Here is a 27,672-nt window from a genome sequence, read left to right on the forward strand (position 1 = left end):
TATACTCAGAACTCTTCAGTTTGCAAAATTTAGTAGTAGACATTATAGGTTTATTAAAAATGCTGATGGAGGTAGTGCATTGAAGTTTGTCAGCGGTCATTGATAATTACGAGTGGCCACAGCATGTAATTAGAGTATGCTGTTTACAGTATTATCAGGTATGCTGTAGTTCATACTACTGTACCATTCTTTACTTTTTTCTCAGCTGTTCATTGTTAGCTGGTAAATATGGTTACCACAGTATGCAATAATATCATGGTTATATTTATTTAGCTAAATATTTTAAATCATGCTACAGCACTTGCACTGTCTGCAGAGAAATACTGACAAAAGATGTAGGTGAACTGAAAGTAGGTGTGTATAAGGTAAGAAAGTACCATATTTAATGGATTACTTTCACATATACCACACTGAAGCCTACCGTAGGTTGTGCAGCCTATAATGGTGGTGAAAATTAATTGCTAGGAGTGTCTTGGAGAAATTAATCATTAAACCATGGGGATGTCAGAAAATTATACATTTGCCGTACCCCCCCCCCCCCTTTTTTTTTTTTCCAACTATTTACATTATGAGAGCAGTCCTGTCATCCCAGTTTTGGTTGGGTGAAAAAAACTAGAGGTGTTCTTATTTATTTGCAGAGTAAGAGAATATAGATTATATTATGTTCTTAGTTTTTACAATACCCTTTGCATTAAAGAAATAAAAATTTAAAAAGTGCATCAGTCGTGAATTTGCCCCCAATTTAAGGTCAAGGATTTAATGATGATGATGATGATGATGTCATTATCATATTACCATAAAGTTTATGGATGTACAGTTATTATGATCTGCAGTTCAGTCTTGCAGAAAATGTAACTCATCTGAAAGTACAGAGTAATTCCTAAAGGTCCATTATGTTTTACTCCCTAACACTAAGCAAACATATGTAGTTTCCCCATGCCTAGGCTGAAATGGATGGGCCAGTAGTGTAAGTGTGATGTGAAGGGGGGGGGACACAATGGGATATCTGGCTGTAATTTTCTATTGATTTTTCAGCTTGTGCAAGGCTGTGGATTTAGCAAGGTTTACATTGACCACCTTTCTTTTATATATGTCATTATCAAGTTCATGTTTACATTTCAGATAACCATTGAGTGATCCTTGCTTTTAAGTTTGATACTGACAATGTGTAATGATAATTACATTTTTTGTAATCAGATGTCTATTGCGATTGATGGTAGCCTGTGTAAGAAAATTTTAGCACAATGCAATATGTAAGCTATTTACTGTAATACCAATCATTGCTTAGTTTGGTCTTTCTGAATCCTATACAGACACTAGGAAATTAATGAGTTACCCCCTTGAAGGCCCGAGTGCCTCAGCCCATTTCCACTTGCCAAACAACGTGCCCACTGTTTCAAATAGTTCACTTCAGCTTGCGGTAAATCCACACTTTTACATATGTTTATAAGAAAATCGCTTAAAAAAAATAAAGTAGACTCCAATTGTGTTAATAACTTTTACTAACAATACCTTATTATAAAACTACTGCTATTAATATTGTATCATTACCTTAACTGGACTGTCACTACTATTTTATTTTCATGATATTTTATAAAGGGGAAAAAGAAGTGTGTGGTAACCATAGGGGCATTTGACTTCAGTGTAACAGGAAAAGTATATGTTAGGATACTTATTTACAAGAAAATAACAGAGGAATTGGCTGGGGAAGAACAGGCAGGTTTTAGGAAGGGAAAAGGTTGTGTAGATCAGCTATGCATCCTTAGGTCTCTAGTGGAAAAGTTTCTAGAGAAGGGAAAGAAGTTGTATGGGGCCTTCATGGATTTGGAGAAAGCATATGACAGAGTGGATAGACAAGATATGAGGAAAATATTGAGAATATATGGAGTAAATGGGAAGTTATTGAATGTCATGAAGAGTATGCATGAGGGTGCTAAGGCTACAGTGCATGTGGATAGTGAACTGAGTGAATTTGTCTGTCTGAATGTTGTATTCAAACAGAGATGTCTCCTTGGTTGTTCAGTCTCCAATGGATGGGGGTATAAGAGAGATACAAGGTAGGGCAGCGAATGTTGGAGTGGCCCTTGAGAGAGGGCGCAGCATTCGGAAACATCCTGTCCTGTTGTTTGCAGATGATACTCTATACTTGTATTGTTCAAAGGGGAACTGCAGTGTTTGGTGAATGAGTCTGGGAGAGTGTGTATGAAACAAAATCTAAAGGTGACTGTAGGGAAGAGTAACATTATGGTATTTGAGAAAAATGAAGTCACTGAATGTACAGAGAGGTTGGATGGAAGTGGAAAATGTGTAGTGTGATGAGTAAGGATGGAAGTTTGGAGCATGAAGTGCCTGAAAGGGTACAGGAAGGAAGAAAGGTTGATGGCTTTTTGAAAACAAATCAATCAATCAATCATTTCCTGTGGCACCCCACGGGATGCAAAGGGCCTCGATGAACTCTCTCCACCAATATTTGTCTTTTGCCATCTCCTTCAGGTCCCACCAACAATCCTCTCCTGCTTCTTTTTTCATTGTCCTCAACCAGGTTTCCCTCAGCCTACCTCTACCTCTTCTTCCTCTAGCAGTCCACTCTGGCACATCCTGTATTAAACTGCCTTCTTTTCTATATATGTGCCCCAGCCACTTCCAAAACAGTGATAAGAAATAGGGAAGTAGGCATGGAGTAAAAAAGTTGTTGCATGATATTACAGTATTGTGATACCAACTCTAACGTATGGTAGTGAAGCTTGGACCTTGTTGGAAGGACACAAGTCAAGAGTGTAAGCAGTGGGAATGAGTTATTTGAAAGGAGCATATGGAGTTACATGGAAAGACAGACTGATAAATGAGGAAATGAAGAAACATTGTAGTGTGGATATGATAAAAAGCATTTGGAGAAGTACACTGAGGTGGTTTGGCCATGTGGGGGGGATGGAGAGCGAAAGACTAACGAGGAGAGTGAATGTGAGTGAAGTGGAGGGAAGGAGAGGGAGGAGAAGGCCGAGGAGGAGATGGAGCGGAGAGGTATATGAGAGAGGAAGGTGTGAGCTAGGGGGAGGGCAGTGAAATGGCAGGGGACAGTGCAACATGGAGGCAATTTGTTTGTGGCCACCCCTTACGGGATTAAGGGGTCTGGCAATAGAGACAGAGATGATATTTTAGAACATTTTATTTGTTTTTACATTCCCTCATCTGATGTAAAAAAAAAATTGTAAAATTAAATGGTACCAGTAGAAAACAATTAGTGGCATTTTTGTCTCGGTGTCTTTTCAGATGAACTTGAATTGTTTGAGAGATTATTCCTCACCCTTGAATTTTTCTTAGATTTTGTGTTGTAGTATATAATTCATAAATCATATGTAATAATGGACAAACAGAAATCTTCTTTGACATTTATATCATGTGATATTAACACATTCATGCATAATATTGTTCAAAAAGAAGACCCCTGTTGAATATAGTATTGTCTGTCTAGCTATCTATTGCCAGATGCCTTAATCCCGTAAGGGGTGGCCACAAACAAGTTGCCTCCATGTTGCTTTGTCCCCCGCCATTTCATTGCCCTGCTTCCAGCTCAAACTCCCCTCTCTCATATACCTCTCCACTCCATCCCTCCATCTCATCCTTGGCCTCCCCCTCCATCTCCCTCTCCCTCCACCTCACATATACTCTCCCCATCAGTCTCTCGCGCTCCATCCTCTCCACGCCTAAACCATCGCAACGCGTTTCTCCTAACACTTCCTATCACATCCACATCCACACCACAATGCTCCTTCACTTCCTCATTTATCAGTCTCTCCATGTGACTCCACATGCTCCTCTCCAAGAACTTATTTTCACTGCACTCACTCTTGACTTCTGTCCTTCCAACAAGGTCCAAGCTTCATTTCCACATGTTTGAGTTGGTATCACAATACTGTCATGTAGTAACTTTTTCACTTCCATGCTCACTTCCCTGTTTCTTATCACTGCTTTCAAGGAACCAGCAACCTTTCTTCCCTGTTGCACACTTTCAAGCACTTCATCTAATCTTCCATCCTTACTCATCACACTACCCAAGTACTTAAATGCACTCACATTTTCCATTTCCTCACCATCCAGCCTCACTGTACATTCACTGACTTCACTTCTGTCAAAAGACCATAACATTACTCTTCCCTACATTCACCTTTAGATTCCGTTTCTTACACACACTCCCTAACTCATCCACCAAGCCTTGCAGCTACCCTTCGTCTTCACGTAGCAACACAGTATCATTTGCAAACAACAGTACAGGTAGCTTCCAAACACTGCCCTCTCTCATTAGGACTGGTCCAACATCCAATGCCCTACCTTGTATCTCTTTTATAACCCCATCCATGTGCAGATTGAACAACCATGGAGACATGACACATACTTGTTTCAATCCAACCTTCAAATAGAAAAATTCACTCAGTTCACTATCCACACGCACTGCAGCATTAGCACCATCCTCACACATACCCTTCACATCTACTCCATATATTCTTAACCCGTTAATTGCGCATGACGGTTTTTTAGAGGTGTCCGTGGTGCGCAGACATAGGGGTAAAAATGAAATTTCCCAAAGGCCAAATTTTGTCTTAGGAATTAAGAGAACACATGCCAAAGTATATAGTAACAAAATATTAGCTCAATATTTACCTTGGTAAAGCCATGGATGAACATCGAAGGGTCTGATTCCCTATTGGAATGTATGGTATTTGTTTCCTTTTTTGGTTTCGGTTTTGAAGGCTCAAACCTGCATGCATGGGTTGGCCTTGGTCACCATGGCACTATATTCAAAATTCACCTGCGCAGCCAGGGCTGTATTGAGCAGTCGCACTCGGAACAGCTCAGGCTGTATAGAGCAGTTAACGGGTTAATACTTTCCACAGTCCTTGTCTATCCACCCTGTCATATGCTTTCTCTAAATCCATGAAGGCCACATACAACTTCATTCCCTTTTCTAGAAAATTTTCCACTAAAGATCTAAGAATGAATATCTGATCTACATGACCTCTTCCCTTCCTAAAACCTCCCTATTCTAATTTCTTTGTTATTTCCCTAACTCTGTCCAGAAGTACCCTACCATATACTTTTCCTATTACACTAAGAAGACAAACGCCCCTATGATTACCCCACACTTCTTTTTCCCCTTTTCCTTTGTAAAGGGGAATAATTATACCTGACTTCCAATCCTCCGGGACTCTACCTTCCTCCCCGGCCAATCTGCACATCTTCCATATCCATTCTACTACCATCTCTCCCCCATGCTTCAGCATTTCACCACACACTTCATCAATTCCTGGGGCTTTCCCCATTTTAACTTTCTTCATTACTTCCACAACTTCCATCCTACTGATTTGTAATCTAAATATACATTTAAAAGTAATACAAAAAAAAAACAAAATCTGAGGTTAAAAAAGTACTGTACAAGTAATTGTGTTATTGAAGAAACAGTTTGAAATTAACTTTACTTAAGTTATGACATTTTAATAAGATCCAGGTACTGTATTTATGAAACAATGCATTGAGATGTTCAGTTAATAAAGTATACATCACAGTGGGGGAAAATAAGACTTAAGAAAAAAAAAAAATGACGAGTATTCAAAGAGATATGTAATGACTAATGGGATCTTCCATCAGATATCATCGATGGCTTTCAAGGGGGTAATTTAATGAAATACTTTGTGGATAAAAATAACACTCTGAGACTAAACTGTTAATGAAAGTGTATTCCAAGATACAAGTCATAATTCACAAATTTTTTTGTTGTTGTATAATTTTCATGTAATATTATGCATAAGGTATGAAGTGAAGTAGAAGCACTGTGAATAACTTAATGACATTGAATTGAAGTTTGTAGTCTGTTATACTGAATGAGCTCCTTTTAAGGAAGGCAGTAATACAGTATACAGGTACAGTGTCTGCTTTATGTGGTAATGTTATTCAGAAGTACTGTTGAAGTTAAGAGTAGAAGTGAGTAAATGGGAAAAACTTATAATTTCTTAACATCTTACAGCAGTGCACCTGATTTAAATAATGTTTCATCTGTATGGCAGATTTGAATAATAACTTAGTAATTACCAGGTGGTTACCTAATTACAGTAAAACTGGAGGTCTTGCTGTACACCAAATCCTTACATAGAGAGGTCTTACTCCAAATATGTAAACCACAATCACACAGTAAATCACTCATGCATAGGCTGGAAACTAAGTAATAAAATGCTAGAGATGTGTGTCAAATCAAAATATTACCTTCTCCTGTGAAGTTGACGTACTGGTAAGCTTACATCTTACACAAGTCATTTTATTACTTATTACAGGTTTTTAGTCCTAAACAAGTTCAACTAATCTCTGAATGGTAAAACTGAAGAGTGGAGTTTTCATAATCACAATGTCATACGTCACGCTGGTTTGTACGTTCATGTTAAGCCAAGATTTTGTTTTCTACTGGTTGCCAGATAATGTTTATTCCATTTGTCCTGCTCTGATTTCATATGACATCTAACGACTGGCCTTGTTTCTTCATGTTTAACGACTGGCCTTGTTTCTTCATGTTTCATACTGGATTTGTTTTTTAACAACATCTCATGAATAGTAAATGTTAATAACATATAGGTCAAGCAAATAATAGTCATTAGTAATTACTACCAGAACAGAGGTAACCAGTTTAATTACTGTATTTCTTTCATACCTTTGAGTAATAGCTTGAACTTTATATTAATTTTATAATCTATTTGCTGCACCATTTTGTAGCATATTGCCATTGCTGTTTAGTATAACTGCCCATATGTTTCTGAGAAGGAAGATACAGAACTGAGTGCTTATGATTTACCCAATGTATATACACCAAGGCCTCAATTAATGTGTCTCTCTGCTTCTCTCAAGTTAGTACATTAAAGAAAAACATGCCAGAGTAGGAAAACCATTATAAAGGCTTGACTGCTTCTGGCTACTCAGTGAGTCACCTTTTTTCATATATATATATATATATATATTTATATACAGTATTTGAAAGATATCCAGAACACCTTGCCAACATAAATGTTATTGCAGTGTGCTGTACACACACACACACACACACACACACACACACACACACACACTATATGGATGAGGAGATGATGAAAAAATTGATAGTGGCCATGATCCGCCCCAGGTTAGAATATGCAGCGGTAGTGTGGTCCCCACACAAAAAGAAAGATATAAACAAGATTGAGAGAATACAAAGAACAGAAACCAAGATGGTCCCCAGTCTGACAGACCTGTCATACAGAGAGAGGCTGGAAAAACTGGATTTGCCTTCATTAGAGGAAAGGAGAAAGAGGGGAGACATGATTGCAGTGTTCAGGACCATGGTGGGAGTAGATAAAATTGACAAAGACGATCTGTTTGTATGGGATAAGAGAGCAACAAGAGGACACGGAATGAAATTGAAAAAGTCTAGCTGCTTGAAGGATATCAAGAAATATAGCTTTCCTTATAGAAGTATAGACGTATGGAATAGCCTGGACAAGGAGATCGTCCAGTCTAAAAACTTAAACGACTTTAAAGCTAAATCTGACTTATTGAGAAACAGCGACGGAAACCCACGAGCATAGTACATTCCGTGTATATCACAATTAGGTATATTAGGTAAATACTTAAATATTTGGAACGACTTAGACAAAGAGGTGGTGCATGAGAAAAACATTCATGTGTGTAAAGGTAGACTTGATAAATGTGAATATGGAGACAGGACAACACGAGCATTGCTCAATTCCTGTATACTACAAATAGGTAAATACAAATAGGTAAATACACACACCTAACTACTTCCACCTAAAGTAACATAATATTCCAATTGTGTTGATGTTCTTGATTTTTTTTTTAAAGGGGGGGGGGTGTTTACTAATTACTGTAACATGTTCCTTGAGGCCTTGGTGTAGTGACATGTAACACAAGCCAGCAAATACCATTCAACCCACAAGGACAGATGCATATACCTGTAATGTAGTTTGATGACATGCACACCCCTCTTAGAGTTAAGGCATTGCCTCTGTGAAAAGGACTTAATTTTGCCAAGTCTTACCTTCACATACTTGGCTTGTTCTATTCATACAATCAATTGGTATATTTACAAATGCATATGGTGTGCCTGTGTTACAGTAATTGGTTAATAATACTGTACACACTAATTATCATTATTCTAAGTGCCAGTATAGTGCAGTTTGGTGTACTGTAATATTGTTTTGCCATAGTACTGAACCCAACATTAATTTATTAAAAGAAATCAAGTGGAGTAACATTATTATAGTACCACCCTGTTAGTCAAAAGTAGAAGCACTTACATGGTAAATGCCAAGTGTTTGCATGAATATATCATTGGCTCACTAATTATTATGTTTGTTGGGGATTTTAAAAATATGTAAAGTGTTGGATTGTATTTTCAAGCTCTGTCTGTCATAAACCAGATACAGTAAGACCTCACTATAACGGACTAATTGGGGCCAAAGCCATTCCGAAAAAAGCAAAATTCTGATAAAAACGACATCCGAACTTCCCCCTGCTAATCTGGACTTTTTCCGATATATCAGACATTAGTCCGGATTGCACCAACGGATTTTAAACTGTTTTCACTACCATTGCTGTACTGTTCTGTATTATACCTTCACCACAGTAATCAAATGGTGTAATATATATAATAATACAGTACTGTACTGTACACTGATAAACATGTCTTTTATTTACCTTATTGTGATGAACATAGCTGAAGTGGTCAGGCAGTCTGGACTGCTTCTGGCTTTATCAGACTTTTTCCGATATATAGGAATTTTGTCTGGTAGCTCCTCAAGTCCGATAAAAGCGAATTCCGGTCTATTGAAGTCCGTTATATTGAGGTTTTACTGTCTCACGAATAGGTAGTAGATCCTCATTAAGTACAATACAGCACTGACAGTTGCAAATGACAGCAGACTTCTTTGCATGATACTGTGTATTGCAGTGTTCTGTACACAGCAAGTATGTCTCATCATTATAAATGTTCACTAGTAAACATATGGAAATACTGTAGTCATTTTCAAATGAAATTGGGACATTCATGATACTTATTTCCTGTCAGGCTTCATAAATAAATTTGTTAGAGAAAAATAGAATGAGGGTAAAGGTTAATAACATTTTGTGTTATCTTTTCATTAAATTTACATACTAATGACCTTAGCAGTTGACTTGCTTCATAATTTTCTCAAAGTTCAATCATTATGGGCTTTCCAATAAGTCAGTCATAAAGTAACAAATACTGTACTGATCATGCCCTAATTTTCATTGCACTATTCAGCACATTAGGCTGTCCTGCTGATGCTACAGTGGTGTACATAATACGATACTAAGAATTCAGTATGCTGATCTGTAGATCTGAATATCTAGGTATATTTGTTGCATGCGTACAGAGTATCCATTATAGCCCTTGATAACAGACATTACTGTTAAGATAATCCGATGAAATTCTGATCCAATGTTCTTCCCAGTGATTCCTCCCTTCTCTGTGTTAATTTTTTCATTGTCTTCACTATTATGGGAAATTGTGGCAAAATAAAACATAAGAAGCTACAAGTATTTTATAATTTAGAACATTAGTCACTTGTTTGAAAATATACAGTACATGTGTTTAGCTGTACTATTTAACAAAAATTTTACTGGTACACATAATGAAATGCTAGTAAAAGGCAGAGTAGCTATATTAGACAATTTATTTTGTGTTACACTTTCATTATTATTATTGTTGTTACTCAGCCATGGTCTGTCTGGCTAAGCAGAATTGTCAACCATAGGTAAGCAACTGCTGCTGTGTGGTAGACAATACAGCTGGACTGGAGTTATTCGCGTTGTGAGATGCATGGAAATACGAGGCGGTTTGGCTCCCAGGTGGATGCCACAACTGTTCCACCCAGGGTGCACAGCACCATCACATGTAAGCTCCTAGTCAGTGCCACTCTTTAATTACCAAGTGCTTACCCCATTTATTTGGGTTGAGGATATTTCTTCAGTAGGTAATTTAGCTGCTTGTGGGACAATTTCTTCGCACCTGGAACAAGCAGCCCCTGTTTTTCTTGCTCCTGTTTCATCCTCTGTGTATGCTGAAATTACAGTGTAACACATGTGTTAGGTTAAACTGATGCAGTAATCACAATATGTTCATATGTACAGTACAGCAATTGTTCATTATAACCCATTAAGACAATATAGGTAAACTTTAAAAATTATGTACACTCATTCCAAAATGTATCTGAAAAGTTAGTGCCTTAATTGCCCAATTAACCATCAGGTGCCATAATTTGATTATAAGGTTACCACCCAGCATAGTAAATGGTTTCCTGGTGTACAGGATACCATTTGGCTTGTCACTCAGTGCAGAGTCACCCTTACTCAGAAGGAAGGGGAAAGAATGAAAGATTAAGACAGAAGAGGAAGGAGGGAAAGAAGGAAGGAAAAGAAAGGGCAGTCACCTGAGGGCAGCACTACACTGAGTGAATGGTGAGCACCCCCACCAACCACTCAACAAATATCCACTGATAGGTAGACTCCATTGACTGTAAACACTGCATGGTAGCTGTTGTATACTGTATGTTGTGGTAGGCAGGGGCACTCACCATCCACTCACTCGATGTAGTGCTGCTTTGGGTGTCTGCCCTTTCCTCTCTCCCTTCCTTCCTCTTCCATCTTTCTCTCCCTCATTCTTTCCTCTTCTTTCTGCCTACAGATGACTTTACACTCTCTCTTCTGTCTTTCTTTCCTTTACTCTTTCCTCTTCCTTCTGTCTATGGGTGACTCTTCACTGAGTGACAAGCCAAATGGGTTCGTGTACACCAGGGAACCATTTACTACGCTGGGTGGTAACCATATAACCAAATCATGGTGCCTGGTGGTATAGCTGGTAATTAAGATGCTCCAATTGGATTGAGCCAGTAGGTTTATGTCCATGGGGTGGTTGGGGTTTATTGCTCAGGTAATGCCACTCAGGGATGAGTGAGGCTGGTCACTCTTATCTTAAATGTCAGGACCAACTTGCCTAGCCTCAGGGTCCCATGCTCTTCATGGGGTGGCATAGGCCTGGATGATGGATGGATAGATTACCACCAAACATGGCGTGTTTCGTGCTGTTGCAAAATGTAGAACTATTTTGTACCGAATGGATAACAAGGTTGAATTGTGGTGTTCCTAAGAACCTAAACAATATTGGCATATACCAAAACTAATTGAACAATGTGAAGTAATGCTGTGTAAAAGAGGACACCCTGAAACAATACAGGATAAACTTCATTACAGAGTATTACAGTACTGTGTTCATAACAGTGCCTCTTATTATTAAACAAGCTTTACACTATGAATCCTGTATGTCTCAACTTGACAAAACTACCCTTATCATAGGGAATTATAAATATTTGAGGGAACTCACATAAAGTGTCTGATGCAATGCTAGGTGTATAGCATATTCTCAGAGTTGATTTCAAGACCACTATATCAATTAAACATTACCATGCACACTGTTTACTGTACAGGTATATGTCTAAAAAATTATTTATTTTTACAAGTTCACTCTCATTCTCTCCACATGGCCAAACTACCTCAGTGTATTTCTCCTAAGACTTTCTGTCACATCCACATCCACACCATGATGCTTCTTCACTTCCTCATTTGTCAGTCTGTCCCTCCATACAACTCCATATGCTCCTCTCAAATAATTCATTTCCACTGCTTTCACTCTTGACTTGCATCCTTCCAACAACGTCCAAACTTCACTTCCATAGGTGAGTGTGGGTATCATTGTACTTTACTAACATGCAGAGACTTTTTTACTTCCACTCTCACTTCCATATTTCTTATCACTGCTTTCAATGAACCAGCAACCTTTCTTCCCTGCTGTACCCTTTCAGGTACTTCATCCTCTAATCTTCCATACTTACTCATCAATACCCCAGGTACTTAATGCACTCTCATTTTCCATTTCCTCACCATCCAGCCTCACTATGCATTCCATTACTGTACTTCATTTCTCTCAAAAACCACAATTTGACTCTCCTACAATCACTTTAAGATCCGTTTTTCACATACTTTTCCAACCTCATTCACCAAGCCTTGCAGTTCCCCTTCATCTTCACTTAACAATATAGTATCACTGGCAAACAACAGAACTGGAGTTTCCAAACGATGCCCTCTTTCATTAGGGCCACTCCAACATCCACTGCCCTACCGTGTACCCCACTTATAGCTCACTGCATATACAACTGAACAACCATGAGGACATGACATCCCAATTTCAATCCAACATTCAGAAGGAAAAATTCATTCAGTTCACTATCCACACACAATGCAGCCCTAGCGCCCTAATACCACTGCCTCAAACATACTCTTCACGGCATTCAACAACTTCCCATTTACTCTATATATTTTAAATATTTTCAACGTTGTGTCTATCCACCCTGTCATATGCTTTCTCAGAATCAGTTATGGCCCCATATAATGTCTTTACCTTCTCTAGAAACTTTTTAAACCAAACACCTTAGAATAAATATCTAATCTACACAACTTGTTCCCTTCCTGAAATGTCCCTGTTCTCCTCCAACTAATTCCTCGGTTATTTCCCAAACTCTGTCAATACATATCCTACCATATACTTTTCCTGTCACAGTAATTAACATGATCATTTAAATTACACCCAATCCTCGTAAATCGCGCGTTTCATAAAGCACGGATTCGTAAATCACAGCTAAGTGGCTGTGAGACTGCTGGCAACCTTAAATCACTGTTAAGTAACGAAAATCGCGGAACTAGGCACCCAAGTGAGCCTTTTCCGAGGAGAACCGTAAACCGTGGCAGTCAGACTGAAAATCACGACCCAACAACCAATCACCGCGCGTCCTTGGTGGCAAGTGTGCATACTAATGCCACCATGTTGTTGTTCTTGTCTCACCAGTCCACACACTACAGACCGTCGCCTTTTTTGTGCAACTTCCCCCCGCCTCCTACCTCCCATGGCCGCTCCCGACCCCCCGATGAAGCGCTCTAAGCTGTATGACGTCAAGAAGCTGCCACCGTTGTCGTACGGTGAACGTTTGGAGCTCATTCATCGTGTTGAGAAGGGAGAGAAGTTTTCAAAGCTGGCGAATGAGTTTGGGAAGAACGAGTGCTGAGAGGTTTTAAGTTCTTCCCAACACCACCCCATTCCATTCACTTAAGCAATTTCGTCATAGGATTAAGGTGAGATCCCTTAACATTGCTTATTTCTATTTAATACATGCATTGAATATTCCTAAATTTGTATTTTTGTGTTTGATGGTGCCTAGACAGGTGTAGGTAGGGTGCTGTGGGGGTGGGTTGGCCAAAGTCCAGACCCAAATTAATTTTTCACATACGAGTTATTATTCATAAATCACGGAATCTGTAAATCACGGCAGTGGTCCAGACCCAAATTGCTGCGATTTATGAGGATTGAGTGTATATGCCTATGTAACATTTTATTGCCAAATGGCTGGATTTTTCTTACATTTCTGTGTACTGGCAACTGTGTGGCATGCAGGTCTACCCTTTCTCGGCCTGGTCCATCTCATACCTCACAAACATACATCAAATGTGTCACAGTGACTTGCAGAGAATTTTTTCTTATATTTTTTTGGAGTGAGTGTATAGTAAAATATACTGTATATCTGATACAGACTGTAATTTCAGACTCACCATGAAATTTTTATGACATGTCTGGAAGGATTCAATTTCCTTGGAACATAAAGCTTGCAAAAAGTCATTATGCTTCATGCAAGCAAACAAAACAGACATTTCCTGAAGACACGCAACATCTGAAAAGAAGAAATTGGTAAGTTGTGTGTACAGGACTAAAAGTAGTGTTATGGATACAAGATAGCCCTGAACAGAAAGTAACTGGTGCAATGAAGGCCTTCTTTACAATGTGGCTTGACAACAAAGGCTGCATGATGATTTTATGAAGGTGTGTTAACTATATATATATACACACAGTATATTGAACGAGCATGGGGTCATCCCACAACCTTGTCACACGCACACAATGATCGTGAACCATTCACTTAGATGCCAATTGATCTTTAAACATGCCTCACTACCATCACAGAAACTCTTGATGGCACCTAGCAGCTTACATCTACACCACACATGTGCAAAACCTTCCACAATACTTCTCTGCCTACTTCGTTGTATGCTTTTTCCAGATCCATAAATGCCATAAACACCTTGTAGCCCTTCTGACATGCCTTCACTCTCTGTCTCACTGCAAATATATGATCCACACATTCTTTGCCACTCCTAAAGCCACCCTGTCTAAAATCACTAAGTCATGGCAGACATTTTGGAGAGCCTCGGAGGGCCCAATACCTCCCCAGGGCCCCGACCAAATGGGAAGATTCGCATGGCAATGTGGAATGTGAGCAGTGTGAATGAGGAGAGCAAGATGGTGGAAGTAGTGAATGCGGTCAAGAGTGTGAGATATGCTGTGATGGCACTGTGTGAAGCAAAGATGAAAGGATGTGAAGTGGAGGAGTGGGAGGTTGTAAAATGAATGAGGTCGGGCATGAATGGGCAAGGAAGATGCAAGGAAGGGGTTGCTTTGTTGATGAATGAAGTGTGGCAGAGTGGAATGTGTCAGCTTAAGATGTATGTATGCCAAGTTAAAGTTTGAGAAGGTAAAAGTGGCAGTGATTGTAGGGTATGCAGTGTGATGACAGGAGTGAGACAGAGAAAGACAGGTTTTGGGATGAGCTGGATGAAGCAGTGGGAGAAATGCCCAGGAGTTATAAAGCATTTGTAATGGACATCATGAATGAGAGAGTAGGCACTGGTCCTGGGAACGATATAATGGGTAATACTGTAATACATCAGAGTACCAAGAGATAATGATAATGGAAAGCGACTGACGGACACGTCAGGAAAGGAGGCTGTGCATTTGTAATTCTCATTTCAATCACAAAGATGCACATAAATACATGGTATAGAGGGAATGGAGATCGTGTTGAATGGAGCCTGATTGATTACGTGCTCATAGAGAAATCGATCCTGGGAAGTGTTGCTGATATGAGGGCAGTGAGAGGATGATGTAGAGGATTGTCAGATCATATTCTGTGGTATGCAAGATCAAGCTGAGAGGAGTGAGGTGCACCAAGAGAGAGGGCAGTCAGGGAAAGAGAATGAAAGTTGAGAAGCCAAGGACCAAAGAAATGGCAGATGAATACTGGGCCAAAGTAAGGGAGGAGTTACTGGAGTTAGAATCAGTGAATTGGAATGAAATGGATCTGGACAGCTTGTGGAATGCATATAGGGATTCCTTAGTTAGGAATACTAAAGCAGTGTGTGGTGTGGAAAGTGTAACAACAAAGAAGAAGGGTACGGCATGGTGGGATGAAGAGGTTAAGAGAGCAGTGGAGGAAAAGAGGAAGAAGTGGCTAGAGAGGATACAGGACGGGGGTTCAGTTGAAATAACTGAATATATTGAGAGCAAGAAGCATGTAAAAAGAACCAGTGAAGAGGAAAAAAGAGGAGGTAAATGATGATCTAGGAAGAAAAATGAATGCAAATTACTCTGAAAATATGAAATTATTCTGCAATAAGGTGAAGAAAGGTAGACGTGACAGTGGGATGAAATGTCAAAGTGTGAAGGATGTAAGTGGTACATTATTAATCCATGGGGATGAAGTTAGAACCAGATGGAAAGAATATTTTGAAAGCCTGATGAATGGGAATGGCGAGAGCATAACGACATAACATGACTGGTTTTGTGAGTGTACACAGAAGAAATGCAGTGTCTGGAAACACGATACTTGCAAAGGTGAAGAACACTGTGAAGCGGCTAAAAAATGAAAGCAGCTCAGGTTGATGAGGTGTGTGCAGAGATGATTAAGTGTAGTGGAGAGAACACAATGAAGTGCTTGTTGGAGATATGTACAAAGGCATGGATGTGTGAAACTGTGCCAGTAGGGTGGAAAAAGGCAGTGATTGTACCCCTGTACAAAAATAAAGGTGGGTAAAGTGAGTGCAAGAATTATCATGGCATAAGTCTATTGAGTGTTGTAGGAAAGGTATATGGAATAATATTACAGGGAAAGTACGAGAAATATCAGAAGTCCTAGTGCGTGACAAACAGGATGGCTTCAGGAGTGGCAGAGGATGTGTGGATTAAATATTTGCAGTGAGACAGTGGAGATGGCTTGTGAGAATGACTATAAGGTGTATATGGCATCTATGGATCTGGAAAAAGCATATGACAAAGGAGACAGATAAGGACTGTGGAAGGTTTTGTGCATGTATGGTGTAGATGTTAAGCTGCTAGGTGCCATCAAGAGTTTTTATGATGGTAGTGAGCAATGTGTAAGGGTAAATCGGCATTTAACTGAATGATTCATGATCAACGCGGGTGTGTGACAAGGTTGTGCGATGTCCCCATGCTTGTTCAATATATATATGGATGGGGTGATGAGAGAAGTAAAAACACAAGTCATGGAGAGAGGGATGATGTTAGTAATGAATGGTGATGGATGGAATATCTTAAATTTTTTGTATTCTGACAAAGCAGTGCTACTTGCAAACACCAGACATACTGGACATGAGCTTGGCACACTAGTGCAGAATTTTGTAGATGTCTGCGGGCATCAGGCCTTGAAAGTAAATAAAGAAAAGAGTGTAGTGATGGGTATTGAGAGAGAAGGTGACTCCTAGTGTGATGTTACAGTGATTGGAGAGAGACTGGAATTGGTAAGAAAGTTAAAATACCTGGGTACATTGACAGAAAAGAAGGAAAAATGTGCAAAAGATGTGGAAAGTAGAGTGACACAAGGAAAGGAAGTAGCTGGTGTTATGAAGGTCTTGATGAGAAACAGATGTTTGAGTGTTGCAAGTGCATGAGGCTTACACGAAGGAGTGCTGGTGCCAACTTTAACTTACGGATGTGAGACTATGGTGTGGCATGAAAATGAAAAGTCAGGAGTAACAGCAGTGGAGATGGGACTGCTAAGGAATGTATGTGGAGTACAGAGAGTGGATAGGATACGAAATGATGTGATTCATATAAGATGCAGAGTGAGGAAGTCTGTGGACACCAGAATCAAAGAAAGTGTACTGAGATGCTATGGTCATGAGGAAAGAATGGATGACAACAGAGTGGTGAAAAAGGTATATCTGAGTGAATTTGAAGGAGGAAGGAGGCGAGGTAGGCCAAGAAGAGGGTAGATGGATATGGTGGATGAGTATTTGAGGAAGAGAGGTATGAAGTTGGTGAGGCTAAGGGACTGACAAGAGATCGAGCTGGCTGGATGAATTTTGTGCAAAGAAGTGCCCAACCTGGGATTTGGCATCCCTTTTAATGGGACAGTGTTTGGACTGGCTCAATCAGATAGCTATAAGTGAAGCTACAGAACATGGTGATAGGTATATGTGAAAGTACAGAACATGGTGAAATTTTTTTGGCCTATCAGATGGAGCCAGGATTTTGAAGGCTTGAATGATAAGTGAATGGAAGCATGGCCCACTGAACTGGGCAAACTTTAGCTGTCTGGATGTTGCTACTCCTCACCCTGCCCAAGAGTGGGAAAGGAGGTCCGGATGATGATTATGATTCTTTCACTACTCTTCCAACCTCTGTATCCAACCAGTCTGTTCCTTACATTCCTGTTAACATCCCTGCAAGACCACAAGCAGCTTCCCAACAACTACAGGGGGGGTCTTAATGCCACAGGCAGTTCCATTTATGGAAATCTGCTCGTTAAGTGAATGCTTATATAATGGAGCACATAACCTCTAAGAAATGGGGGATTCGGTGTTTGACTACCGTACTGCCAGCTTACACCTATAAAGCTAAGCAAGACAATTTAAAACAAGAATTAAAGTTTGTTATTTCTAAAACAAACAAAATTAACAGACGATCTATAATAATGCATAATCTTTCGTAATGAAAACAAAACACCCACAGGAAATGCCACTGGAATTGCAACCATGTCCACAAACTCTGAACTCTAGCTAGTGACTGCACAACCTGTATAGTAATCATGAGTGCAGCAACCTTGAAACACATCAACTAAGCAATATAAATTTGAAAGCGTATCATAATTCACAAGAAATTACCTCACATAATTATTTTGCTTAACTTCTGATGTCAACATGTAAACTTGCCACATATAAAAAAATCAGATGCAAAACCCTCTTCACATTCATTGCACTAAATGTGAGAATTCATAAATTTCACAGCTTCCTTATCATTAACCACTTTAAAGTTTTTATCACTTAACAAAAATAGACCTATCTACACTGTGAACACAAGCAACTCATTTTTCTGAATGCACAAATCTGACTCTCATCTCACTCGAGGTAAGCTCCCAGACCACCCACTGCTTCGTTGAATACTTTTACATTTTCCTCAAGAGTAAATGCTTTTCCTGTGTTGTTAATATTTTCACTGCATGAAGCAGCACTTTCTGGGCACTTTGACATCACAGCTAAGTTTGGAAGTGCATGGTCAGGGTTCTGGGATAAAATGAGAGAGAGAGAGAGAGAGAGAAATCTAGCTACAACAGTCAACACAACAATGAGGCTGTGGCAAGCAGGTTTGGGACATGGGTCACATGGGTGGGCTTGGGTCACGGAATCCTAGCAGTGACTAAAGCACAATGCAAAGGATGTAAACAAATGCAACCATCTGGAAATCAGACACCTAAATGCACCCAATTTGTTTCTCTAGCACAACTGAATATTATTGTTATTAAATAATGAAGGGAGAAATTTAATGCTCATGTTACTGTATGAACATTATTTTTGCTGTCTTAAATCACAACTCTACTGGACAGTGTATACATGAATGCTGTCCCAGCTCACTGAGGTTGAACCACACTTTAGTCACTTCACCATCACCTGGGTTGGCTTAGTATCTCACCAAGGCCTGAGAGATTGCGACTGTGAAAGGTGGAGGCATTTCTTTGTGTGCACTTCCTAACTGATTCTCATACTCTCACCTGATGATTTTAACATAAAATTTTCAGTACTCAAAAGATCAAATTGTCCTATAATTGTCAACCTTGTAACACTGAATTATCATTATGTAATAAATGCTCATATCAGGGGCTGGGAAAGAATGCTTCCCCAGTATCCCTGCTTGTCATAAGAGGCGATTAAAAGGGCCTTTTTGTCTCCAGTCTCTCTCTCTTTACTGTCCTCTTCTGCCCCTCTGTCCTACCTCTCCTCTTGATATTTCCGTGTTTCTTCTCGCCTTCATTTTCCCTCTTCTCCCACAGTGCCATATTGTCATATTATGGCTTGATGCTAGTTCTTCATTACGTCTTCATATCAGGGGCCTTTTTTGTTCATGTCATCTGCCACAGATCTGCTTTTCCACTTTCACTGAATACTCCATTCACACATTTTGCTTCCTTAATCCTCTCAGTTCACCTTGCATACTACAGTTGTACGTGTAGATGTATGAAACGGATCCTGTAATTTTTCCTAATAGTAAACTGATATTTATGTAATCCAGAATTCCCCGGATGTTGTGAATATATAAACGTAAACATGTGAGAGGGAAGGTTATTCAGTATGCTATACACTGGGTACGTGAATTAAGAATCGCATGACTTAGGGAAGAATTAACCCCCCACTGCATCAATTCTTATCAGCCCAGTTACCTTCCCTGAGTCATTGTTTTCAGATTTTTTTTTTTTTTTTAAGTAATCCCTCCAATATCGAGACGCCCATTTTCTGGACATCCCCATAACTGCACATTTTCATCCCTGGATCCAATATTCCCAAAATGGGCTAAAAACTGCAAAAAATTCGAAAAAAATCTGACTTTTTTTCCCACCCGTAATTTGAAATTGCCGCATGGCACCAAACAGCTGTTACACCATGGTCCCTTCACCCCTTCCTTCCTCCCCCCTCCCCCCTCCCCTGTCAGGGTTGCCATTTGGTATTTTTCATTACCAAATGTAGGCCAATTTGGTAATGAAAAATTCGTTTGGTACTGAATCAGAATAATACAATACCAAACAGATTTTTCACATGTATGAGGATGCACAGGATGGAGATGGTGGATTGTTTGCTCTCTCTGATTAATTTGGTAGCCTATAGAGCGTGATAATAATCAACATGCTGTTAATTATAAAAAGAGTGATTACATGTACAGTATTTCCACTTGTGTATATAATTAGTGAAGAATAGATGCTAGCTTTACGAATTTGGTAATGAAAATTAAAAATTTTAATGAAAATTGAGGAGTTTTGTAATGTGGCCGTTGTGATCTGGCAACTCTGTTACCCCACCATCATCAACAGTCACAGCCTAACTCCGATCGAGAGCAGATGCTTATAGCAATGCAAGCCACAGGTGCTCGTTTTTTGTTAATAAACAGTGAATAAACTGCAATACCTCGCCACCAGAACACATGGGAATTTACAGTGTTGTGCAGTGTTAAGAAATTAGAATTTAGAGTGCAAAGGATTAACTGTGGACTGCAAACTGGCAGTTCAAACCAGTCCAGGAGCCAGGGTCTTGTTGTAAGTACCCAGAATGTTTAATATTGTATAAATTCACCTCTAAAACCTCATTTTATGGTTCTTTTGCATTTATTTCAGTCTTTTATGTCACTTATTGGTATGATTTGGTCTTAAATAGGTGCTATGCATGTCCAGAGGGAGTTGTATAGGTGTTTTTCTGAGTTAGGGTCAGTCCATAAGTACAAGTCCAGGAGGTTGGGGCCCAATATCCAGACAGGATCACTATCCAGACATGCCTTTGGCTCTATTACATTGGATATTGGAGGGATTACTGTATGTTGATTTTTGGTCATCAGATCAAGTGTTTCTGAGTTAAAAATCTTCATCACCACATAACCAAATTATGGCACCTGGTGGTTAGTGGGTAATTATGGTGCCCCACTCGGAATGAGCCTGTGTAGGTTTATACCCAAGGGATGGTTGGGGTTTATTGCTCAAGTAATACTACTCAGAGATAAGTGAGGCTGATCACTCTTGTCTTAAATGTCAGGACCAACTTGCCTAGCCCTGAGTTCCTACGCTCCTCGTGGGGCGACATAGGATTGGATGATGGATGAATGGAGAAGAGACTTCCAATGATTTACTTGGTGCATAACTGGAACTAGTGTACTATACTATACCTGACTATTTCCAACCCTTCCCATGTGATGGAAAACTGGCACAGACCCAGGATCCCCCCCTCCCCTTTTTTATACACTTTTCTCTCTAAACTGACATACAGAACTTTGGACATGCTCAAAAAGATTTATCCAAGAGATTTTTTGCATTAGGGTGATGTATACTTTTTATATACACCCAAGAAAAATTCCATTCCAAGGTCACTGTCATCTTTCTTGTGGGTGAGATTTACACTGAATGTGCCAATCACTGTTTACCTCCTGAATAAATTGTTACAAATTTTTAAATTAAATATGAAACTAAAACCATTCACTGCTCTTGTTATGGAACACGCCTAAGTCTTCCAACTAATTTCACCCTGGGTTAAGATACTACAAAACTTTGCATCTGAAATTACTGTGAGGTATTCTTAAGTTTCATTTCTGCCACCTACAGACAGTTATACTGAATTTAGATTAGGAGAGATTTTCTCTCCATTAACTCACTGTATGAGGCCTTCCCCCGAATCTAACAATGTGCTTGACGGCAGAAAGAATAAAACTAACACCGGTACATCCTCTGTCTGGAGGATAAGACAAAATGGTCAGTGCTTGCAGTCTTTTCAACTCTGAATTTAGACATATCCTGAAATCTGTAGTAAAAACACTGTACAGTCTAAGCAGGTTCAAAATCTGAAGTGAATACAATTTGTCAAGAATTCCTTTTCCTCTCTGATAAGCTGTCGTAACCCCTCTCTGATGTTTAATACAATGGAAGAGCTTAGCAAGATATACTGTATACAGGTAACTGTTTGTGGTAAGTACTGGGTGGCATGACACTTGGGATACAGATGTGTCTTGCGACAAAAATTTTGCATTCTTGAGGATGGAAATCATTTTAACAGACTCACCCCAGTGTTTTTTTTTTCTTCTTCTTCTTCTTACCATCATTATTGTTATTATTATTATTAGGTGGTAGCAACCATCATCCACTCACTTGCTGTAGTGCTGCCTACTTCTTCCTTAGCCTTTATCATTCTTTTTCTGTGCCTGCCGACCTCTCTTCTTATTTCTCCCATCTTTCCTGTCACTTCTTACTGCTTTTCTTTCCTTTACAGGTGGCTTTTCATTGAGTGACAAGCCAAATGGTTTCCTGTAAGCCAAGAAACCATTTACAACGCTGAGTGGTAACCATATAACCAAACCATATGTGCTCCCTACGTGTCAGCAAGTGGGTTGGCGTAGGGTTAGTGCCTCTCCCCGTAAAACAAATAACTCAAAGTCAAATGGCCACCTCTTCCGGGATTATGGCGTTTGGCAAGAGATAGATAGATAGAATATTATTATTATTATTTAATTCACAGGAGAGCTTCTACACTGGAAGGGTTAAAAACACTCTTCATTACTCCTTTCAGAACAAGAGATGTTTCCTAAGCTGGGTACAGTCTTTTGGAAGTAACAATAATAAAATTTAAGAATAAGTCATCCAACTGAGGGGCTTAAGGGTTAATTTAATGGGGCAAGTTTATAACTGAGACAGCTGAAGTATGTTTACTTTTTTTTAAACCAACAGGAGTAATGTGTATAACAAGAGGCTCCATATACTAAAAACCCATTACAGTACTTACTTTGTTCTTTGTCACTCTTGCCTGACACCTGATCATTCAGAGAGAGAGGAAGGGCGCTTGTGAAGGGAAATGGTCGTCTGGTAGGTCTCCGACCATTTTTGGGCCGAAGATTGTTGATTAGATACTGAGTGCCCAAATTTAGTGGAGTCAGATGCATGGTGATCTAAAAAGAGTTAAAGAATTGTGTTCAGTAAGGAACTGCATGAATTGTACTTCATAAGTTTCCAAATAATTCTTCACCATTCGAGGTAACTTTTAAAAAATATGATTTTACAGTACCAGTACATACTTGACATCAGAACATTTGTAAACTTTCTCTGAATAATATACAATACGAAGTACTAATACAACCACAGAGATTTGGCATGGTTGCAGGACTACTAATTTCAGTAGAGTCTTGCTACAATCATGCTGAAGTTAGATTCTAGTCACAGTCATCATATCACACAATTCTGAGCAGGGCTGGATTTTTTTAAAATATAAATTTTAATTTTTAAGAATCAGATTTCTAAAATTAACAACAAATTATAATCAAAGTATGACAAAAGTAAAATTACTCAACTGATATTCTTCAAAGGGTGATTTGGCTTGTGAATTTGCAAACTAGGAGATACCGTAAAACACCGTAACTTCGGACAGTGCCCAAACTTCGGACGTTTTGCGAAAAAATGTAATAATTGAAGTTTATTGGAAGAGAGTGCAATATTTGCAAAAAATATTGATATGGGTAGGTAGGGTAATCTTTAAAGATTATTACGTATAAGTCCTATTAAAGTAGCTTGAATATGTGTGGGTGAAAAAAATTTATGAATCAAATGGTAAAAAAATCGACATTATTTTAACCCTGCAAAACTTGGTTCACACAGAACAAACAGTTTCAGTTGTAAGAACATAATTAGTACGATTATATGTGGAAAAGTGTTGTAAGTACTGGGCAGTAAACTGTTTTAAAATATATACATGCATCATCTTGCTATGACTGTTTTAATGAATATCTCTATTTTTCAAAAAAAAAAAAAAAAAAAAAAATCCTAAATTCAGACAGACAAATTACTGGAAAAATACAGACAATAGGTGTGTGTGTGTGTGTGTGTGTGTGTGTGTGTGTGTGTGTGTGTGTGTGTGTTTTACAAGCACAGGCCTCATACGAAAGTGTGTGTGTGTGTGTGTGTGTGTGTGTGTGTGTGAGCGTCAGCTTTTACCCTCCCGGAAGGGAGCTGAGAGCTCATATAGTCCGATCTAAGGGCAAGGCTGTGACCTTCACACACGCACACACCCGTCCCCTTGCTGCAGGGGAACAGTAACCACCCACTTCGTCAGTGAAACTTTTCGCAACCTGAGCGAGGCACGAACTCCCGTCCACCAGTTGGCAAGCGGGAACGTTACCACTGTGCCAGCAAGTGTGTGTGTGTGTGTGTGTTTACAACCACAGGCCTATTTGGGATGTTTGTTTCTGTATGTGTGTGTGTGTGTGTGTGTGTGTGTGTGTGTATGTATGTATATATGTATGTGTGTGTGTGTGTGTGTGTATAAGACTAAAGTGTGTTGCTCGTTAATACATTCCATGGTGCCTTCATAACATGTGCCTGTGTGTGCGTGTGTCTATTGATTTGTGTGCGTGTTAATGGGTGTGTGGGTGTCATTGGAACCAGTAAGAAGTGTTTAACATTATATTATGTTATTTCAGTATGCATTTGTTGAGTCAGTGAGGTAGCTACTTGATAATTAGGTGAAGTTTTGTTTAGGAAAGAGAGATCAGTTCCCCTTACAGTTTGGAAAATATGCAATGCATTGTATATAATTTTTTCGTCTGAAAAAGTTTCTGAAGAGTTCTTAGTTATATTTATGGCCAGACTACCTCACTACAATGTGATATGATGCATCTTAATGTGATTTCAAATTATGAGCTCAAAAAAGAAGATATGTTTGGATATTTCCCTTTATATATGTATAACTTGGGCCACGAGTGCCCAGTAATTTTTTTGACATTTTTTTAAAAAACTTTAAAGTGTCCGAAGTTTGGTCAGTGTGTCCAGAGACAGGTGCTATTAACCATTCTCATGTTTGAAGGGCAAATACTTGGATGTCCGAAGTTTAGAAGAGCTGTCCGAAGTAATGAAATTTATTCCTAACTTCGGACACTTGAAAAAAAAAAATATAAAAAAAAAGTTTAGCGTGGTTAATTTTATTTATTATATAGATTCAGTAGGTACTGTCCCTGGCTACCACATGACACCAACAGGGATAAAATTGCACCATTTTACACAGAGTTATTCATTAAAACACATAAAATATGTCCGATGCTAGGGTGTTTTACAGTATGTTAAAAAGAAGCATTATTAAAGCTATAGTAATCACATAATGTGATGGTGTGGCCCAAGCTAATCTTAAAGTCAACCCACTAGACTGCAGGCTGAAGCTGTTTTGCAGTCCACCATCATTTTGGGGGATAGGGAGGGTGCAACTAGGAGATATGTTAAAAAGAAGCATTATTAAAGCTATAGTAATCACATATTGTGATGGTGTGGCCCAGGCTCATCTTAAAGTAAACCTGTGGGACTGCAGGCTGAAGTTGTTCTGCAGTCCAATCTCATTTGGGGGGATGGAAAGGGTGCTAAGGAATACCATATTTATACAGCATAGCCCTGCAGCAAAGCTCTCTGGTTGTACCTGTATTGGTGCCATCACATGAAGGCATCCCTTCAACACCAGGTGAGGTATATAATAATTATGGATATTGGTTTAATACCATAAATAACCTTGAGTCATGTATCATCTATCTACCTATATAAAGTCAATTAACCCAGCAAATTTCCAAGTTAACATTCTACAGTGTCAGGCCCTGGCAAGGGTCCAGTACAACTGTACAAGTCATGTCACAAGAGACAGGGACAAATCCTTAAGTACTCAAGTGTTTTGGCTTTATCAATGTTGCTAATAGATTTTTATGTAATATATTCAGTAATGACAAACAAGCAGGCCAATGCAAAATGCTTTATTTATTTTATTTTCAATAAAATTCTATCTATCTATTGCCAGACGCCTCAATCCCGTTTGGGGTGGCCACAAACAATTCGCCTCCACGTCACCCTGTCCCCCGCCATTTCACTGCCCTGCTCCCAACTCACACCCCCCCTCTCTCATATACCTCTCCACCCCATCCCTCCATCTCATCCTTGGCTTTGGCGGAAACAAGGGGTATTGTGGTTGAACGTGTCGCATACTAGTATGCTTGCACCCAGTCAGCTTAAGGCGGGCCAATTACGGTACACTTGGTTCACACATCCAAAGCCAATCCAACATTACAATTACACTCACAAGCACTTCTCACCCTACATACAGTCTCTATCGGACAGTCTAAGCCACTGGGTAGAGATACAGTGGCTGTATCGTCCCTCCTTTGGTAGGGATAGGTCGGTCCTGCAGTGGACACTCAATGGCTGATGATGATGATGATGATGATACCGGAAAACAGTACATATGTTTTCTGGCATATATAAATTAGTACTGCTACAACCATAATCAGTAATTCAGTATATCTAATAATTTAGAGTGAACATCCTGCTGCCCCTTATATCAGAAGAGCAGTAGCAACTATAACTAATACATCACACCATGACATCTTCAGTTTGATGATGTAAACATGTAGCTATAACAACTGATCTACAAGAAAAAGTTGCAAGCTTTTGGGAGGGGGGAGGTGAACACAGGCTGCCAGCTGCAACTTATGCTTAGCATCATTCCTGTACATCCACAGTCCAAACACAGGCTGCCAGCTGCAACTTATGCTTAGCATCATTCCTGTACATCCACAGTCCTGTCAAACTCAAATGCAAAAATTAACCTGTATTTTTGGAGGAATCAGTCATATGCATGATTTGATAACTCTGGTGTAATTTTAGTCTCATCTATTCACAAATTTTCTTTGTTGCATTTCCGTTACATATATGTAATACACAAGATATAGCCTCATGTTCAAAACCTGAGATGAAATTGAAATTTTACTTTTATTTCAGTTACAACTACAAGACTGTAATTTGCAACTTTCATAATTTCAAACTACTAGCGGTACTACTTGTACTGCAGGCAGCACATCCAATGAACATCAGTAGTACCGGTACCAGAAATAGGAGTTTGGTTATTTTAAAGTGCTGTATTCTGCAACACTCATAAAATCACACCACTTTTTCTTGTACTGCAGGCAGAACATCCATTGCACATCAGTAGTAACTGAAATACAGGTACACGTCCAAAACAATTATGGGCTGCAACCAGCATGATACCCCTGTTGTAGTGAATAGGTTAATGAAGGCTGCCTATCTATAGCCAGACACCCTAATCTTTTTTTAAGCAGTGACTACAAACAAATTGCCTCCTTGTCACCCTGTCCTCTGCCATTTCGATTCCCTCCCCCCAACTTACACCCCCTTTGTTATATGGCTACCTCTCCACTCCATCCCTCCGTCTCATCCTCGATCTCCCTCTCCCTCTTCCACCCTCCACCTCACTCACATACTCTCCACAGCAGTCTCTTGTTCTCCATCCTCTCTATATGGCCAAACCACCTCAATGTATATATTTCTCCTAACACTTTCTATCACATCCACACCACGATTTTCCTTCATTTCCTCATTTGTCAGTCTATCTCTCCATGTACCTCCACATGCTCCTATCAAATAGCTCATTCCCACTGCTCTCACTCTTGACTTGTGCCCTTCCAATAGGGTCCAAGCTTCACTTCCATACATTAGAGTGAGTAGCTATCACAAAATCATGCAGAGACTTTTTTTTACTTCCATTTTCACTTCCCTGTTTCTTATCACTGCTTTCAAAGAACCAGCAACCTTTCTTCCCAGTTGTACCCTTTCAAGCACTACATCCTCTAACCTTCCATCCTTCCTCATCACACTACCCAAG

At 39.4% G+C, this 27,672-nt stretch overlaps 1 protein-coding gene across 6 annotated transcripts in view; it reads right to left on the minus strand.

Annotated features, from left to right (window-relative positions):
• Positions 1-9,578: 9,578 nt before the first annotated feature.
• The window catches only part of LOC145404587 (small ribosomal subunit protein mS37), a 43,238-nt gene continuing 25,144 nt past the window's right edge, over positions 9,579-27,672 (minus strand). For all 6 annotated transcript variants that reach the window (XM_080276104.1, XM_080276102.1, XM_080276100.1 and 3 more), the window contains exons 2-4: positions 22,756-22,918; positions 13,711-13,829; positions 9,579-10,115 (exon numbers count right to left, since the gene is read on the minus strand). In XM_080276104.1, the coding sequence (XP_080132230.1) occupies positions 9,999-10,115; positions 13,711-13,829; positions 22,756-22,912 (393 nt within the window). In that variant the 5' untranslated portion in view covers positions 22,913-22,918 and the 3' untranslated portion in view covers positions 9,579-9,998. The remainder of the gene's footprint in view (positions 10,116-13,710; positions 13,830-22,755; positions 22,919-27,672) is intronic.

The sequence above is a fragment of the Coenobita brevimanus genome, chromosome 64, assembly GCF_032717465.1.
Source record: "Coenobita brevimanus isolate Jiangsu-jjx chromosome 64, ASM3271746v2, whole genome shotgun sequence".
NCBI lineage: Eukaryota > Metazoa > Arthropoda > Malacostraca > Decapoda > Coenobitidae > Coenobita > Coenobita brevimanus.